Source organism: Neofelis nebulosa, chromosome 9 (genome assembly GCF_028018385.1).
Source record: "Neofelis nebulosa isolate mNeoNeb1 chromosome 9, mNeoNeb1.pri, whole genome shotgun sequence".
In the NCBI taxonomy this organism is placed as follows: domain Eukaryota; kingdom Metazoa; phylum Chordata; class Mammalia; order Carnivora; family Felidae; genus Neofelis; species Neofelis nebulosa.
The window spans coordinates 31,450,168-31,469,222 of NC_080790.1; the positions used below are offsets into that span (position 1 = coordinate 31,450,168).

General features: G+C 37.3%; 1 protein-coding gene across 4 annotated transcripts in view; it reads right to left on the reverse strand.

Moving 5' to 3' along the window:
* Nucleotides 1-5,543: 5,543 nt before the first annotated feature.
* ATL2 (atlastin GTPase 2) overlaps nt 5,544-19,055 on the reverse strand; it is a 58,513-nt gene continuing 45,001 nt past the window's right edge. For 2 of the 4 annotated variants that reach the window (XM_058683077.1, XM_058683080.1), the window contains 10 exons: nt 16,888-16,938; nt 16,537-16,593; nt 14,992-15,084; nt 12,329-12,467; nt 11,411-11,538; nt 10,058-10,114; nt 8,918-8,989; nt 7,861-8,292; nt 6,343-6,357; nt 5,544-6,247 (listed from right to left, as the gene is read on the reverse strand). In XM_058683077.1, the coding sequence (XP_058539060.1) occupies nt 6,140-6,247; nt 6,343-6,357; nt 7,861-8,292; nt 8,918-8,989; nt 10,058-10,114; nt 11,411-11,538; nt 12,329-12,467; nt 14,992-15,084; nt 16,537-16,593; nt 16,888-16,938 (1,152 nt within the window). In that variant the 3' untranslated portion in view covers nt 5,544-6,139. The remainder of the gene's footprint in view (nt 6,248-6,342; nt 6,358-7,860; nt 8,293-8,917; nt 8,990-10,057; nt 10,115-11,410; nt 11,539-12,328; nt 12,468-14,991; nt 15,085-16,536; nt 16,594-16,887; nt 16,939-19,055) is intronic. The other 2 variants (XM_058683078.1, XM_058683079.1) reach the window with 2 other exon arrangements.

Below are 19,055 nucleotides of genomic sequence, written 5' to 3' on the forward strand. Positions count from 1 at the left end.
ACTGTCAGTTGGGCATCCGACTCTTGATTTTGGCCCAGGTCAGGATCTCAACGGTCCTGAGATCGAGCCCCACGGTCTTGAGATGGAGCCCTATTTCGGCTCTGAACTGGGTGTGGGCCTACTCGGGATTCTTTCGTTCCCTCTCTCTGCCCCACCCCTGCCATGAAGGTAAAGAGGACCCACCCCAAAGTCATTATCCCAGCACTGGCGGTATTTAGATGTTAAATGTATTAGTTTGGGGGTTTTTGGATTTTTCATTTGGTTGGTTGATTTTTTGGTTTTGGGTTTTGTTGTTGTTGCTGTTTAGCCTCTTGTAAGGGCTTCAGTCCTCCCAGGAATCCTAAGAGTTCTAAGCAACATCAACATTCTTAGAGAGACACGATAAATGTAAGAACAACTCTTAGCTCCTTAACTGCACAGGCTTGTGAACCAAATTTTGGAACAACTTAAAAGAGCAGATACTTAAGATGCATCAGATCAAATCAGTATAACTCAAGTTCTAAAGATAATCCAGATCTGTTAAGGGTAGACCACACTCACCCTACGCCAAAATTATTTTACCAGGTATTTTTTAGTTAATAATCATGTTCCTTAGCATTTTGAAGCCAAGAGGAGAAAACACATGGATATTTAGGAGCCCACAGTTGCCAAACGACAACCTGGTTCATTTACAGTAGATGGTACAAGTATGGGAGGTGAGCGGAGGGGATGAAGTGGACCAGTCCAACGCATGTTAAAATATTCCACGCAAGGGGCACCTGGGTGGCTCAGTCGGTTAAGTGTCCGAGTTCGGCTCAGGTCACGATCTCGCGGTATGTGAGTTCGAGCCCTGTGTCGGGCTCTGTGCTGACCGCTCAGAGCCTGGAGCCTATTTCGGATTCTGTGTCTCCCTCTCTCTCTTACCCTCCCCCGTTCACGCTCTGTCTCTCTCTGTCTCAAAAATAAATAAATGTTAAAAAAAAAAGATTAAAAAAAAAATAAAATATTCCGTGCATTTGCCATGCACAAGAATAGTGGATAATGTGAAAGATTAAAGAATGCATAAAGTATCGATTTATTCTTTCCAAGGAGCTTAAACTAGTTGGGGACTTACTGACACTGCATTTTTTTTATACACAAGATAGCAATGACCATCACCTTCCAAGATTTATCCTGTTTTTCTCTTCAGGAAGCAGAAGGTATAAAATTAAAAGTAGGTAGGATTGGGAAGATAGATGCATTTTTCTCGAACATCATCCCCATAAAAAGGATTCAAAATAGGTTCTCACCCCATCCTGAGAGCAACCCTGAGGGATAGGCATTCTCTCCATTTTATAGACAAAGCAGCCGAGGCGAGGCTGTTCCAGAGCGCTTACCTAAATTCCCAAGTGGAAAGCAGGGGTGCTGGGGTCAAAGTTTTAACTCCAAGATCTAGCTCCTCTTCCTGGAATTGAAAGGCAAGTATTCTTCCAAGTTTTTTTGGTAGTCTTCATGTTTTGTGACTGGGAAGTATACACAAAGGCCCAAATGAGCCCTTCCCCCCCCCCCAAAAAAAAAAGTTAGTGATGGCCAAGCTTCAGGAAGTAGTTTATCTGACTCCTGGCCAAACGAAGGCAGCACGTGGAGCCTTAGAACAAGAAAAATTGAGAGTGCACATTTTCTATTCTTGTATGTGCTTCCCAGACACCCTTCACATGTTCTTATTGGGTTCTCTCACCAATCCTGTGGTGGGGAAAACGCGTAAAAAATAAGAAAGCCACAGCAGCAATCCAAGGTCTGATGTTCTCTCCTCAAAACCCCTTCGACCCTCAGAAGAATCAAAGCAATCATGTGAGCACTAAAGAATTACTTAGTGGCTTAGGAAAATGTGTTCTAAGGGCACAGAAAACCACATACGGGGTCATTCTATTTTTATGTAAAATAAAAATCAAGAGTATACTTTATGCACCTACAGATGTGTCGATAAGCATGGGGATGATTTCAATAGCACACCCAGGAAGTTACCTTTGAGGTGCACAATCAAAAGAACAGGAAAATTTCACTTCTTGCTTCGTGTCTTTTAAGAGTAATATTATAGGTGATTTCCACCTTGTTTCAATATAATAAAATCATGTTTCCTCCACCTTTTGGTGCTTCACAGAACGCCACCAAGACAGAGCTTTCTTCTTGAGTTAGGAACATTACTCTCTGGGTCTGAAACTTCTGAAGGATTGAAACCCTGGAGGCGTGTGCTAGCATCCCGGTTTGCAAGCCTGAGATGCCCCCAGATGCTTTTGTGATAACGTGGTTTCCTAGCTTCCTCACAGGACTGTTGGATGAAAAGTGCAAACATACGTGGAAGTGCTTCACTGGGTTATACAAAGGCTGTGACCCCCTCTTCTTAACCTGCTTGGATTTATCTTTGGGCACTTTTGACCTGGCTAACTGCTAGCTCTGGCTCCAAAGCAGCCAGAAAGTCACAAATCTAAAAGAACATACAGGACTTGTTCAGTTGCACTGAAGGATGTCAAGGGTAGATCAGTTCCTCAACCTAAACTCCGGCAAAAACCCCAAACTTGAAAGGGGATAAATCCCTAGGATCTAAGACTTGGGTGGAGAAAGTAGCAATTCTCTCTCCTGCTTGGTTCAGCTCTACTTTAGCTTTGTTTGCCCAGGAGCCCACTGGAAGGCTCCCCAAAGTTCTGTGACAGAGGCTCCAGACTGAATGAATCCAAGACAGCCAGCCATTTGGTTAGCAAACCCTGTGAGACTGGTAAGTGCCGGCTGCCAGCCGCACAGCTGACAGCTCTCTAGGCTGATTTTTATCATCATCCGCAACTGTGATGGGAATGGTAAAACACTTAGGTGCACAGGTTGATTCTGATCAAAGTTTGGGAATTCAGACCACGAATGAAGCCTAATAGTGTGGAGATCAGACACAAGCAACCTGCGTTAGCAGATTCACGGCCGATCAAAGAGCCAGTTCCTGCAAGTGCTTTAGAAAACTTTGTGAAGGGCCATTTCGAATATCTATACAGGGCACCACTAACAGCAGCACCGCCGTGTTTTCTGACCCTTGACGGTATATATTTTTAACAGGTTTTTAACCAAGTTAAGGACAAACCTTTTCTTTTTTGATCCCATAATAATGAAACAGCGTAACTGACACCAACAGCACTCCCATCTCCAGCAAGATGAAGCCCCTGGTCTGTCCCATTCCGGAAATAAAACAACTAAAGCAAGTCCAGGTCGGAGTTTGCTGAAAACACAACGCTCACCAGCGAAACACTGCTATTCAAGTTCACAGATAGAGTATGTTCAGGCAAGTGAGGATGACCGACGGGCTAGCTATCTTCAGGAGAAATGTGTAAGGCAGACTCAGTAGGTTGTAAACGACTGTCCGTTCCACAAAATTACTTGGGTCTTAACCAGGAAATCACTTGTCATTAAGTATTTTTTTTAAAAACCTACCTTATTACGTGGGTTACTACAAAATTGTACCACAGAAAACATACTAACACCCAAGTTATTTCAGCCAATAGCTTTGTATTTGTCTTTAATCCCTTTTATTGCTCCTTAATAGTGATTTTCACAGTCTTCCAGCTGACACCGAAGTGTTTTTTCTTGGAATCCTTTATAGAATTGTATCTTCTTTGTGGAAAACACATTCTCCAACAAGAAAAACTAACAAATCCATGGTGTAGATTTCACAACTTGTTTTGTTTTGTTTTGTTTTTTTTAAGTGAATTTGTGTGCCTTTAATTTCAGAAGAATTGCTATTATACAACCTTTTATTTTTTTTCATTCATAAAAACAGTCCACAGCATTCATAAAACAGGATGTTAGAAGAAATAAAAAGACTTTTCAGGTGGATTCATTGTGTTTTAAGAAGAACAGATGAGTCAGTAGCAATTTAATACAGATGGAAACAAATACAAGCCATATAAAATCAGGATTTGAAAAGGGGTGGTGGGGGGAGATATATCAACCAAAGTAAATTTAGAGCTTTCAGGCATGCAACTCAACATCTGAATTTTCTTCACTTAACAACCAAAATAGGTACTTTAATAGGTGTTTATAAAGAAGGCTACAAAAGAATTGCAAAAATGTTAGCCTTACATGTAACAAGAAAGAAAAGAAAGGAAGGAAGGAAGGAAGGAAGGAAGGAAGGAAGGAAGGAAGGAAGGAAGGAAGGAAGGAAGGAAGGAAGGAAAGAAAGAAAGAAAGAAAGAAAGAAAGAAAGAAAGAAAGAAAGAAAGAAAGAAAGAAAGAAGGAAGGAAGGAAAAAAAAAGAGAAAGGGAGAGAGAGAGAAAGAGGGAGAAAAGAAATGAACAAATCCCCAGCTACACCTAGGCTAATCACAGTTCAGTTTTCCCTAACAGAGACAGACAAAAGTGAGTTTTACAAGCTTAGCTTTGGGTACAATACCTTAGAGCTCTCACTTGGGTGTTTCCTGCTCATGCTCTTTTCAGTATAAACAAATACGGTTTATGTAATGGAATACATACTTGAAGGATTCCTTAAAAAAGAATCACAAGTTTCATTTTATATATACAACAAATTTTTAATTATGTACTGAAAATAAATTACAGGAAATAACTTTAAAATGCAACAGAGGACAAAGTCACGATAAACATTCCCATTGAATTCCCTTGGGGGGGTGGGGGGGGGGGTGACTGCAGTGCTCAAGGAAGATAAATATCACAAATATATCAAAAACTTCAAATTGTCTATGCATTCACACACTGACATGAGCCACAAACATTCCTTCACAGGGACTGCACTTAGCCTACCACAGAACCAGATTTTGCCATAAACTACAAAACTTTTAATACAAAATCGTATTTATATATTTATAATTCATATACATGCCCTATCTGTGGTTTTAGAAAATAAAAGCTACACACTGTACAGACACTCTGAACTCATAGCTGTAGGCAACATTTTTGGATGGAATTTCTCCCCCAATAAAATTAATGGCATATTTTATGTACACGAAGGCTAAACTGAATAAAGACAGTTCAGTTTCCCAGATATGCATCTCCTTTTAGGGCAGGTTTATAAATTTAAAAAGGCAAGACAAATGTACACCTCAGAATCACTTTCTTAGCTACAAGAGTTGTCATGTAATTTCTGTGAGACTTCTGACACATGCATTTATGTAATACTGGTATTGAAGGCAGTAAAGCAATATATACTTTTAATGTAGTGGCTCAATAAAGGCTTCATTGTCATTCCGATCTGATTCTTGATACAGTGATTCATAACTTCACTAGAAATTAAAATTTCAATGGGACACTGGTGTTAAAGAGACTCTAAATAGATTTCTTAAAAGATTTCCCTGAAATATCCTTTTACATAAGACAAATTTCATTAACATTAGATTAAGTAAAAAGGAAAAAAAAAAAAAAAGAAAGAAAGAAAGAAAGAAAGAAACATGGCACAAATGTGCATGATAAACTAATGCTCCTCAGCCAATCTCCATGTCTTAGGAGCCAAGAACAGAATGCTTAAAACCAACAAACAATTTTCACACTCTGTGGCAGCCATCTGTGAAGCCAGTTATACTAAACTACTTCTACAGTTGATTGTAAACTTTGGTTTATTTTTATTTGAGTTCTCATTGTACAGCAAGCATGAAAAAAAGGGAGAGTGGAGTCCATGAGGAGATGAACTGTCAGTCTGTCTTTAATCTGGCATGATGAGACACCTGGTCAGTCAGGCCTGCTTTGATAGAGTTTGTGACAGACTGCCTTATGTTTTCCTCCATCAAATTATCACCCAGGGGCTTCAATACCTGTGGTATGAGAGATGTGCAAAACAAATAAAAACATGAGGTAAAAAAAGAGGTACATAGAAAAATAGATATAAAAATTCAATCCAAAGCAATGAAGAAAATAACCAGGAATGTGGGAAATAAAAAAGATGCTTCTCCCCAAAAAAGCTATGAGGCTACAAATAATGCAGTTAGACATCTTATAATGCAACAAAAATTACTTTCCTCCTACTCAAACCATTTACAATTCCTATGAGATGGACGTGCGATTCCATACCCTCTATGCAGCATCAAATCTGGTAAGTATACAGCATTTATGCAGACCGGCCCAGACGGTCCTGCTTATTGTCCTACATGTTTAAGGGTGAACAACTTCAGATAGAGAAAAAAGTTAAAAATACTGTCTAATTTTTCTTCTTGTTATTGTTGGATGACAGTCTCTGTCGCTGTGCTGATGAAAGAGCACGACGGACCATTCGACGTCTAGTAACTTCAAACAGTTTGGAAAACACCTAAAACATGGAGTGACTCGTTAGGACAATGACTCAGAGCGCCTTGAAGTTAAAGCGTTTAAGACTACAAGAATCTGCGACTGTGAGTTTCTCACCTTCCTGGGACTCCTCTGAAGCAAAAGAAAAGAGAAATGCAAGAAGATTTAGGCAAGGTTTGTTGACACAGCACATATCTTCTCTGACTAGTGATCAACCTACCTCAACTACGCTGGTAATTTTACACACTTTAGACTCTTCCACTTAATTGTTTTGTAATAATGGCACCTCTAAAGTCCTAGAATCAGTGCTACCGGAGCATGATATAGGAGGATGACTGGTTTTCAAATGAAGACATCGCACAATGATTAAAATTCATGCTGCAGAAAATTAGTGATGGTCCACAATTTTAAAGTAGAGAATTTTTTTTAAAAAGCGAGGCTGCAATAGCTTTTAATCCATCCTCTATTAGAAGATATCAAAGGAATATCAAGAGTGAAGTTTTTTTTTTTTTAAATGAAAGGTTAAATTTAACAAATATCCAAACACAAGCTTCCAAATCAGATCCAAATTTCTCTAAAGAATAAATACAAAATCCAAACTAATATGGCGGGTCACTTCATAAAATAATGACACTGTTACAAGAAAAGTCAATGCCCAATCAACCTTCATCAAAAAATGATTTACTTCTTCCGTCTTTAAATTTAAAGGCAAAACCAACACGGACCTGCATGTCCTAGACCTCCAAATAAGCCCAATACTTCTTATGCCCAGAAGTGGTATCTGAAAATGCCTATTATGCTGTCCATCAATACTAACTGCAGCTTTCATTCTGATCCTTGACATGATGCTCAAGTATTTCACGATGATCATTTTAATGACAACATCCTTGAACGGAATTTTCTGAACCTGGGGAATTCCAGCACACAGGTGGACATTCAACATGGCTTCCCTTAGTAGATTCTTGTCAGGCCCGACTTTGAATTCTGGTTTGAGGTAAAAGATTATGATTTGAATTCTGGTTGAAGTCAAAGATTACGATTAAGAGAAGCTGGTTCTCTGGCGCTTTGTTTTGTTCATTAGTGTTTCCATAGTACGGACAGCAAACAAAATTCCTTTGGTAAAAGAAATCCCTATCAGGTTGTTCCATCAGTAAATCACCACTATCTTCACGGAAGGCAACAAAGACCTGAATATCAATATTTTCCCTCAAATATAGGCATGAACTGCTTCTTGCCAGGGTTAATAAGACACTTCTTTTGCTTTCTTAAAGCACTGCACTTCCAAATTTCTTTCTTATACTGATTATATTTTCTTTCCTCTAAGAAAAAAGTCCGTAGAGACTCTGGCCCTGCCCATTGTCTGGTATTATCAGGCCTATGACTAAGAATCTATCCAAAGATATTACAGATTTAAGCCAATCAAAGCACACTAAAATTATGACTTTAAGAAAAAAAAAATTACTCAGTTCATACTTTATATTCAGATTACACAACCGTAACCGAACAAAACAGAAAACATCCTTTTGACATTCCTCGTATAAAGGAAAAGGAGGTGTGCGAATACTGCAGGAGAAGGGTAGGGAAATGTCACAGGGATGAGATTAGTCACTGAAAAACCAAAAGATAGATACCAACCTGTTCCCATAGTGTTTCAGCAATCTGATCAATCATTGTTCCAATTTCTCTGAACTCCCCAGAGTATTTTACATATGCCCAAGTACAAAGAGATGTCAGTGCTAACCCCATGACAAGGTTACACAAGACGGCTATAGAGTTTAGGCCAATGAAGCCGGTCAGTCCTGAGATTATGTACATAGCAAACATGACTGCAAACAGTGTGGCCGGGGTACGAGCAGCATAGAAGATGTTTTTGCCATCATTGTGCTTTATCAAGTTTGCATAGGTTTCTTCAATTTCAGCTTCAAGCTGGTCCTGATAACGATGGCAGAATTCATCTCCGCCCATTTTTTTTACTGAACGAAACTGTTTAATCGCCACTTCCTTGAGATCCAGGTGTTTTCGTTCCAGATCTGAAGGTGCAATGTAAGGCTTGTCCCCACCACATACCTGTACAGAAGAGTACAAGACAGATTACTGGCTAGAAACAATTCACACTTAAAAAACATTCCCGGTTCACAGTTTTCAGTCTCAAAAAGTCAAGCCATCTACATGGTTCAGTTTTAAACTTGTTCATAATATCTCGTACGTAATCATAACCTATTTCTTGTATGTTTAATGGACTCGGGTAAAATAAATTCTCCAAGTATGACTAATACCAGTAAAGACAAAAAAAAAAAAAAAAAAAAAAATCTGTACCCGACTTCACAAGACTATGGGCAGAGAGTGGGTAAAAGAGAACACATAAAAAAGGTCCTTTAACGTTCTAGTTAACAAGTTTAGCACAGAAGTTGTCATTGGCCTTAAACTAATATTACATCAGAAGCTGCTAATAAGAGCACTCTGAATCACGCGTCAAAACTATTTTAGTATGATTTACGTAGTAACTTGCCACCTATATCGTGCACTCTAAACATGAGAATTATTTTCTTAGTTATTTCCAGCAGAGATGATGAAGGGGAATCAGTGAATGATGTATTGTGACAGTACGTAAGGAGCACAAATTATTTCAATTATTTAACTGTAAAAATCCTCTGTCTCACTTTAGTGTCAAATGTAAATGTTGCTTACAAACCTGCTCCATACTTTTGCAATAGATCTCTCTTGCTCCTGCTACCGCAGCAAGATTATTAGCTTCAGCTGTTGCCTAGAAAAATAAAACAAGATGTGCCAATTTTATGCAAAAAATACCCAGCGGCTCTATAAATTCTGACTAACACAATAAAGTCTATAGAGTGAACAAGTCTGAAAATGAACCAGAGAAAACATTATCAACTTCCAGTTTTCCTTTCCAATGGAAGGGATATAGTAATGGCTTCTAATGGGACTGCCTGTCTAATTTTGTTTTGCTTAGGTTTGTTAAAATGGGTTTGTAAAAAAAAAAAAAAAAAAAAAAATACCACACATGCTCAGGAAATTGTAGAGAATTAGACATACCCTAAGAAGTGTCAAGTCTCCAGATGTATAGAATTAAAAATTACCCATATGCTTGCTCTCTCATATCAGTATGACACAAGAGATTTTTAAATCCACAAAACTGCTTACTACAGGAGTTTTAGAAGAAAATACTATTCAATCCACTATAAAACTGAAAAATTGTCCAAAATAGCAAATCTTAAAAAACATAAACTAGATATGTATCTGAAAGAAATAAAACCTAAATTTGGGTGAAAAATTAACAGTATGAACACAATGAAATTAGTAAAATTTAGTAAGAAGTGACGGACATGAATATTAATTATTCTTGATTTATTAAATTCAGCTGCTTTATCTTTTAAAAAAAATAAACTTAGGTTAAAATAACATTGTCCCCAAAGAACACCTTTTAAAAAAAAGAGAGAGAAAAAAGAAAAAAAAAAAACCTGTATGTACTAGAAGCAGCTCTAAATCATTAATACCAAGATGAAATAAGCCTTACTAAAAACATTCAATGTCACAGACTCAGAGAAGAGAAGAAGTTTGGTTTAGACAGGCCCTTATTAAGCTATCTCCTGCAAGAGGAAGTTTTCTACACTTCTCTAGCAACTTTATTTTTGATGGCGTATGTGTGCAAGGTCTGCAATCATAGAAAAACTTCAGGACCCATGACCCGTATTGACTTAAATATCTGAAATTCATTTGCGTGCAAAGAAGCATAATCCCACTTCCAGCGTTTATCTCTAAACCAAAGGCTCTTCTCCTTCAAAAATAAATATACGTACAACACACACACTACCTGAAGCATGGACTTTGGATGTGGAAGTTCCTCTCCTTGATAAATCTTAATGTAAGCCTAAAAATATAAAAGACTCTTTACATTGGCAGGTTAAACAATTTGGCTCTAGATTTCCGAAGGGAAAAAAAAAATCCATTAAATATAAAAATAATTCATACTTTTAAACATATGTTAAATAATATCCTAGAGAGATGTTTCTAAATAGAATTCCAACGTGCATAAAAGTTATATTTAAAAGTAACATATACAATGCCACCCACTTTATGAAAAGGAATCCATAATTCTCCCCTACTGTTACTGTTTTAAATGTTAGACATTTTTACTCAATGTTTCACTTCAATCAAGTTAAATGATATTTCAGTTCAAGAAAAAAATTACCTAATTTGTGCTCTAAGAGTAAGAAGGAAAGATGACAGTTTTTAACAAGTCCATATAGAAATTGTTCATCTCAACTTTCTACTGACTGAATTACTTCACAACTAACCAAAAATGCTATGAAAGGGGCGCCTGGGTGGCGCAGTCGGTTAAGCGTCCAACTTCAGCCAGGTCACGATCTCGCGGTCCGTGAGTTCGAGCCCCGCGTCAGGCTCTGGGCTGATGGCTCGGAGCCTGGAGCCTGTTTCCGATTCTGTGTCTCCCTCTCTCTCTGCCCCTCCCCCGTTCATGCTCTGTCTCTCTCTGTCCCAAAAATAAATAAAAAATGTTGAAAAAAAAAAAATTAAAAAAAAAAAACAAAAAATAAAAATGCTATGAAAGTGACCAACTGTCCAATAAATGACCAAAAATATACTCTTAGTTAACTATAGTTTCCCTTCCATCTACCCGTAACTACTATGAATAACTAGAACCCTGATAATGGTCTTGCTCTGGCAAGCAAGCTACGAAGACTAAAGAAGAGCAGAGAGAGAAAAAAAAATCTACAAGTAATTGGATTCAGAAACCAGTTTGATACTTTCAGCTGCTCCTATTAAGTCCTCAAGAACTCAGAGAGAAGGCTCTTTTATGAGAACTTGAGAGGCAGAATGCCATTCCGCATATCCACTGTCCCTCACAAATGAGAGAGTGGCATTACAATTAATTACATGGTGAATGGCTCTTCCTCTCTCCCTACCAGAGCTGGAGGAAACGGAGGATAATCCCATAAACAAAACTACCGTCTAGAACATACAAGTTGTCTGCTATCATTTTAGATATCCTTAAAAATTGGTACAGCCAATGCAAAGAAGGGAAAATTATAAATTTCACTTTTTTGCTGTAAAATAAAGACAGGAAATTTCTTGTACATACATATGAGTTTTGAGTCAGCTATTTTTCTAACTGAGACCAAGTCATTTAATGTAGCAGTTTTCCTACCTTAAAGTATTCTACAAGATCTCTACAAGTGACTTTAGATCCACTTATCTCTTTTTCTACCAAATTCTCAGGGGCAAGCAGCAATGGAACCAGATTTCGAAGCTCTCGCTTAAAGTCTTCATCAATATCTAATGGAAACGAAATATAAACCAACATGTTAGTCAAAAGAAGACAGAGTAAAGAAGTCCCCACTGGTAAGAGCTAATAACATTGTTTCATGAAATGACAGTATACACGATCTATTCCTCGAGTACATTCATTTAAAAAACCTCATCCAAACACATCGTATCTCCTAGGAAAAAATACACTCTCCCCCTCCGCCCCTGCTCCATTTCCCTCATGCCCCAGTAATTCTTTCAGGTCAAATAATAAATTGTGGACTACCGCAATAAATTCCACATTAGTATTGACTAAACTATCCTTTTCAAAAGGCAAACAATTCGTGAAATTATACTAAATTTTAATACTAGATTTTGTTTTCCAGCCATTCTGTAAAAATTTCATTATTCCTCCAGCCTTTTGTCGTCATGCTCAAATCCTAGGACATACTCAAAAAATTACATCATCCCTAAAACAGAGACTTAAATCTGATTACATGAATACGATATACTGATAAAACATTTTACAGACTACAAACAGATGAAATACTGAAATGTTCTCAGCCTTCGGGATTTTTAGGACACCGGTGATGAACAACAGACCACATTATAAAATACGCTAATCCATACACTACAAGTCTACAACAGCCCAATGGAAAGCTAGACAGACCACACAGAGCATTAATATCACCTCATTAACAATGCATCAAAATGTCTTCCAGTAGAAGACAGAAAATTTAAGGAACCATGTATTTTTTTTTTTAAAACTCTCAGCCTCTAAAAAATAAATTCTGATTTTAGCAAGAATGGGAATTCCCACCTTTCAATCTCCCATCAAAACTAGGATTAGTTGCAACTTTAAGACCAGGATGTGGCAAAAGGAAGCAACCAAGATTTGAGAAACAATTGTGAATGTGCTTCCTTACATTCTGTAGCTCTTCATGTTGATTTTGTTTTACCTGAGGGCAGAAGGAGACAGCGTAAAGGCACAAACAAGGAAAAAAAGTTCTCAAGAAAACACACACACACTCACAAGTGTGCACACTTAACTCAGATGCTACTCCAGATGGGTATTTTTTGACAATATAAAATTTTACTGAAGATGCATTTCTGACCCCTTTAGTAAGACCCCACCCACTTTTGTCTTAAAACTAGAAAAGATGTTTTTTCCCATGTTAAGTATGAAAAAATACAAATACACAAAAAACTAATCAGAATATCCAACACCAGACTAACAAGTAGTGGCTGTGGTGTACAAACCAGTAAATAAATGAAGGATTTGCCTTTAAAGTATTTATAACAGCAAAGAGAAAAAACAAAGTACTAATTTGCTAATAAAAACGTTAGCCCTTGAGCAAGATAACAGCTCAAGTGAAAAAGCTCCAATAAAGTCCAAAGAACCTCTGAAACTTACTGGAATTTCAGTACTTACTCCACATGATCATTTATGATTGATGCTAGTTACCAGTGTTTTGGGAAGAGAGACTGCTATGTATTTTCTGGAAGAAAATCCTAAACTTAGACTTTTATTTAATTTATTTGTTTGTTTTTAATGTTTATTTTGAGAGAGCAAGTGCATGCAAATGGGGGGGGGGGGTGGGAGGGCAGAGAGACAGAGAGAGAGAGAGAAAGAGAGAGAGAGAGAGAGAGAATGAGAATCCCAAGCAGCCTCCGCACTGTCAGCGCAGAGCTAAACACAGGGCTGGATCAAACCATAAGATCATGACCTGAGGAGAAATCAAGAGTCGAGCCACCCAGCCCCTCAAACTTCGATTTTTTTTAGTAGCTACTTATCCCAATATAACTCATATACTCACTCAGACTCTTCTCAAACACCATTTAAAAAAAAAAAAAAAATGCACCATTTATAACTGACAAAACCTGGAAACTACCTAAATCTCCATCAAGAGTAGAATGAAGAAAATGTTGTCTATTCATGTAATGGAATACCGCATAGCAATGAGAATAAATGAACGAAACTACATGCAACAATATCTCAGAAACATACTATTAAGCAAAAGAAGCTAGACACAAAAGAATACATGTTGTATGTGATTCCTTTCATAAAAAGTACACACAGCACCTGTCAGGTCAGGACAGTACCAGAGGGCTTGGGGGTTAGTGGATGAAAATGGGTGCTGTTACGCACCTATGTTCAGTTTGTATAAATTCATCATCATCTGAGCAGTTTCCTGTATCATGTCAATGAGATTTAGAAAAAAAAAATCTTGTCTTTGAAGTACATGATTCTGAGTTGTTAACATGCCTGATGTGCTTTGTGTTAATTTCTTCTGAACAAACCAGAGAAAACTCTGACGGCTGAAATTATCTCTGACAACAGGGTCTAGAAATGCCTTTTAAAAAACCCAAAAATGAGGAATTGGCTTAATCTCATTTTAGTGATAAGAAAATTATATTATACTCCAAGTTTTTTAATGTGGTTGAGAAACTAAATGCATCATCCTAAAAGGAAATAAAATTTTATTAACCAAAAAAAGATGACCCTTCTACTTATGAATTTATGGGATTTTCATGTATTCTTTGTGTATGTGAGTAGGTGAGTAGTATCTGACCTGAGGTTTTCCCCAAGTACTTCCAGGGGAGGGTAACTTTAGGAAGAAAGGATCATGTTGGTGAGGCTATTCTTTAGGAATGGCCTTGGTGTAGCATATTGCGTGGGCCAGGAGTCCGGATATTTGGGTGCTAGTCCCAGTTATCAACAATTAGTTAAGCGACTAAAGGTACGTCACTGTTTTGGGTTCCAGTTATATTATATATTAAAAAAAAGAAGGGTGAGGGCACCTGGGTGGCTCAGTCAGTTGAGCATCTGACTTGATTTCAACTCAGGTCATGATCCCAGGGTGGTAGGACCAAGCCCCATGTCAGGCTCCGTGATGAGCATGGAGCCTGCTTAAGATTCTCTCTCTCTTCCCTTCTCCCCCTCTCCCCCTCTCCCCAGCTTGTGCACACTCTCTCAAAATAAAAAAAATAATTTAAAAAAATTTTTAAATAGATGATGTTTAAGATCCCTCTTCTAGCTCTATATGCTGTCAATCTAGGATAGTGACATCTCTTTGGAGAGAGGGTCTCACATCATCTGTGTTCAATATATGCACACTATATTATCCAGGCTGTCCCAAATGTTCAGAAGCTCAGCTGGGCCAGAAAGAGACACACATGCAATCTAAGTAAATTCAAAAAGTTAGTCTCCTTCAAATTTTTATATTTTGAGTACTGATTTACAGTTGGTTCTAAAGAGAAATACTTGTTCCTTAATTTCTATCCAAGGGCATTGGCCTCTTTGGCAGAAATACGACCAATTTACTTTCCATCCATTCTGTATGGAGCCACCTGGGCTAACCTGGGACACACGATTTATGCCAAAGACATTGAGAGACTGGAAGTCTAAGCAGTAGTCCAGACAGCCCGCTCCTTCATCTGGCTGGGTGCTTATGCTCTCCTCACTGGGAAATGGGGGCTTACCTGCAATCTCTTTTCAAGGAATTGTTTTCCACCTTCCAAACCATATGAATGTTCATAAGGATAACTCCAATCTCGAATCAAAAACATTAATGTCTATAGAAAGAAAACAGTGGAAATCATTTCTTACAAGATTTTACAAAAAAATCACTACTTTAACAATTTAACAATCACTCCCCTAAGAATTCCTTATCAAAAGTTATAGTAACCAAATGGTTAATACTGTTCATAGTGATAGCAAGGGCTTCCCTCAGCCAACAACACTCCCAGCCCCTATACCAAGCAACTGCCTCCATCTGAGAACTTCATGGTATGTAAAGAAAGAGCCACCACAAGCAATAATACAGGGTCTTAAAAAATGAACAAAAGGCCTAACAGGGCATACAGATCACAATTTTAAATCAAGGTTGTATAACTAAAAGACCAACTAATCTAATTTTAGACTGAATTTTTTACTCATATGTGCTTAGGATTCTCAATCTCAGCCCCTAAGTATTTGGACCAGTTCTTAGTTGTGCGTGGCTGGATGCTGAACAGCATTTCTGGCCTTCACGCACTATGCCAGTAGCATTAACCTCCCTTCAAAAACTGTGACAACCAGAAATGTCTCCAGACATTAGCAAAATTATCCCAGGTCAAAAAAAACTGATATAGGCCAAATGGAGTATATTTATCCATATACACAAAAAAGCCATAAGCTGCCCAGATATTTCATAAGAGTGATCACTTGAGCCAGACAAGACTGAGGCAGAATCAATGTAAACCCACCAACACTTGAGAATCACCAGCAATGCTGTCACACAGAAAGAATTTCAGAGACTGATGAGCAAACAGGGTGTAGTCATTCCCACCTCCTATAACACAACCGACTAAATAGTACTAAACGTCAACTTATAAATTACACTTACTTCAAAAAAGAAACTATCTGAAATTAACTTTGTTTTTGTTTTTGTTTTTTTAAATCTCTGTCATGACAGGACTCCACAGAAGCAAGCATAACATATGCTTCTCAAATAACTCCACCCAGGTTAATTTCTGACTTAATAATCTGTACCTGACATTTTAAAGGAATAAAAAACATATGGAGATTGAAGAGGTGGAGGGAGGGGACAGGTCTAATAAATTCTGGAACTTTTCTACATGAAACCAAAATAAAGAATAACAGGACTAACCTCAACTTGTAATATACCACAAAAAACAAAAACCAAAAAAAAAACCAGTAATATTATTCTGTAATAGTTTACCATGTATAAAAGAAATTTACATGACTGTCTAAAGTTTAGGAATTAAATAATCTCTAAGAGAAAACACTAACCATTTAATCTAAGTATTAAGGATCAAACTATATTCATTAGTTCTATTTCCTATTCTGTGAGCCTACTGCTGATCAGGTGGTAATGACATTAGTTTCAACTCCACTGAATCTGCTGCTAAAAATGAATTTTTTGTAATATCCTCTTACCTTTTAAGTATCTTCAGACTTAAAAGACAGGTGGCTTGATAGCTATTTATAGGTAAGTTTTTAAAAAGGATAAAATGCTTATTTACCTGAAATGGTTTCTGGTAGATTTCTTCCATCGCAAGTCTGCCGTACTCTGTAAATAACTATTAAAGCAAGTTATTTAAAATAACGCCCCCAAAGAGATTGAAAGAAGATATCTGTAAAGCCTTTCTGTATCAGACATCAGAGACTTTAAAATCATTTGAAAGTTAAGCACTTAATTTTCTAACAGACTGGGCGTACATTAAAATTTCTTCTAGTTAAGAAGTCATACGTCAATTTAAACTCATATAATATTCAATCTTCTTATACTAAAATGGGCTTCCAGATGGAAAGTCACGATTAAACACGAATTATATTTTCAATTCTTTGGCACACATTCTTTGAGAAATACATACTTGCAAGTGTTGAAGATCATCTTCTTGAATATTCTGAGACAAATTATATACCTGTTAAAACAAAATAATCTTTTTATTCTTTTTTTTTTTTTTAATACCCAGCTGTTTCTAACTTTACTTGCAGAAATGGAGGTTATTTTATAACCTTAGCACAAATGAATCATTTAGCCATTAGCTTAACCAGTGGCACATGAAAAGGATTTTCTCTTTTTTCCTAACAGGATAAACATTAAGGGGGAAGCAGTGGTAGGAAATTAGGTAAAAATCATGAATACACACATAAGGGACCTAGAAAGTAGCAGACATTTTTAAAAGTATGTCACGTAATAAGGTTTTTTTTTCCTCCTTTTCAGTTTCTTTAATGTTATAACATAATCATTTTTTTTTTAATTTTTTTTTTTTCAATGTTTTTTATTTATTTTTGGGACAGAGAGAGACAGAGCATGAACGGGGGAGGGGCAGAGAGAGAGGGAGACACAGAATCGGAAACAGGCTCCAGGCTCTGAGCCATCAGCCCAGAGCCTGACGCGGGGCTCGAACTCACGGACCGCGAGATCGTGACCTGGCTGAAGTCTGACGCTTAACCGACTGCGCCACCCAGGCGCCCCAACATAATCATTTTTTTAATAGAGTGAAGATTGCTTTCACAATTCTTTTTTTTTTTTTTAATGTTTTTTATTTTTGAGAGAGAGAGAGCATGAGCAGGGGAGGTGCAGAGAGGAAAGGTAGACAGAGGATCCAAAGTAGGCTCCATGCTGACAGCACAGAGCCCGACGCGGGGCTCGAACTCATGAACTGTGAGATCATGACCTGAACCAAAATTGGCCGCCCAGCTGACTGAGCCACCCAGACGCCCCCCACAATTATTTTTCTAAGTCAATGAATATGAGGGGCATAATTCTACAAAGATATTTTCCTCCCTGGTATAATCATAGTGTGAGTGAGTGAGTGTATTTTATAGTTTATATGTAGTTTATATTTGTTTATATATTTATATATTCATATATTCATTTATATATTCACGTATTTATATATTATATTTACATATAGTTTATATATATATAGTTTATAGCTTACATAAGTAGTTCATAGTTATTTGGTGGGTGTCCCAACTACCACAAACTCTAATATGGCTCTTTTTTTTTTCTTTACTTTAAGTAAATCGTTTGTCTAAATAACTTAAAATGAAAATTTTACCAGCCTGTAGTAGCTGAACAAATAACAGTAGGTGGCACTCTTTCCCTTTCTAGACTTTTTTAGGAGGCTCTCCAAGGCACAGAGCCCAGAGCTGAAGGTATTAGTGTCAAGGAAGGGAAACTGGAGAAAAGACTGTATTTGAAAAAAAGGTCCAATCCTTCTGAGTCAGGTTAAAAAGTGACATAGGTCATCACAGGAGAAAAGCGGGTGTCCACAGATGTCACCTCTGCTGAAAGACAACTTATGTCTAAGAAAACAGGGTTACTCCAAAGACAGAACAATTTGTTCTAAGGGCAAATAAGTGATAATCTAGCTGAATCACTCAGAGGTCAAGAATATAAACAGCCAAAATAGGCCAGCAAACCTAAAATGACATTCTCAGCTGACTAACTCCAAACATGGTACTTAAAAAGTAATTAATGACTGAGATGATTACACTGGAGCCAAACTTACAATCTAAAAACATGACCAACCTATTCTTACCCATAGGGCCTTAGCTTTTAGAAAACAGGTTGAGATACCTTCATTGTCAAGGCCAGGTTGCAAACAGCAAAGAGAAAAGAGGATCTGTTTACCTTAGATCATTAGTACTTAGCACATGGACTCTTAATAGATGCTCAATAATCATTTGTTGAAAGAATAAATGACAAGAGGATTTGTCATTTATTTATCAACCAGATAACTTATGTAAGGAAAAGAAATGTAGTCTCAAAGAGGAAGAAAACAATAATAAAAATAATTTTAACCTTTGTTATTTATTGTTTACAAAGCACTTTCTTATGCATTATCTCATTTAGATCTTATTTCCACCTCCACACAACAATCACAGCTAAGATGGATAAAATCCTCATTTTACAGATAAGAAAGTGGCTGAGTGGCTCTAAGTGGTTATCCAAAACCAGGCCTCCTACTATCATAAGGTTGAATATATAAACAAGAGAACACCAAGGTACAAGCTTCAGAACAGAGAA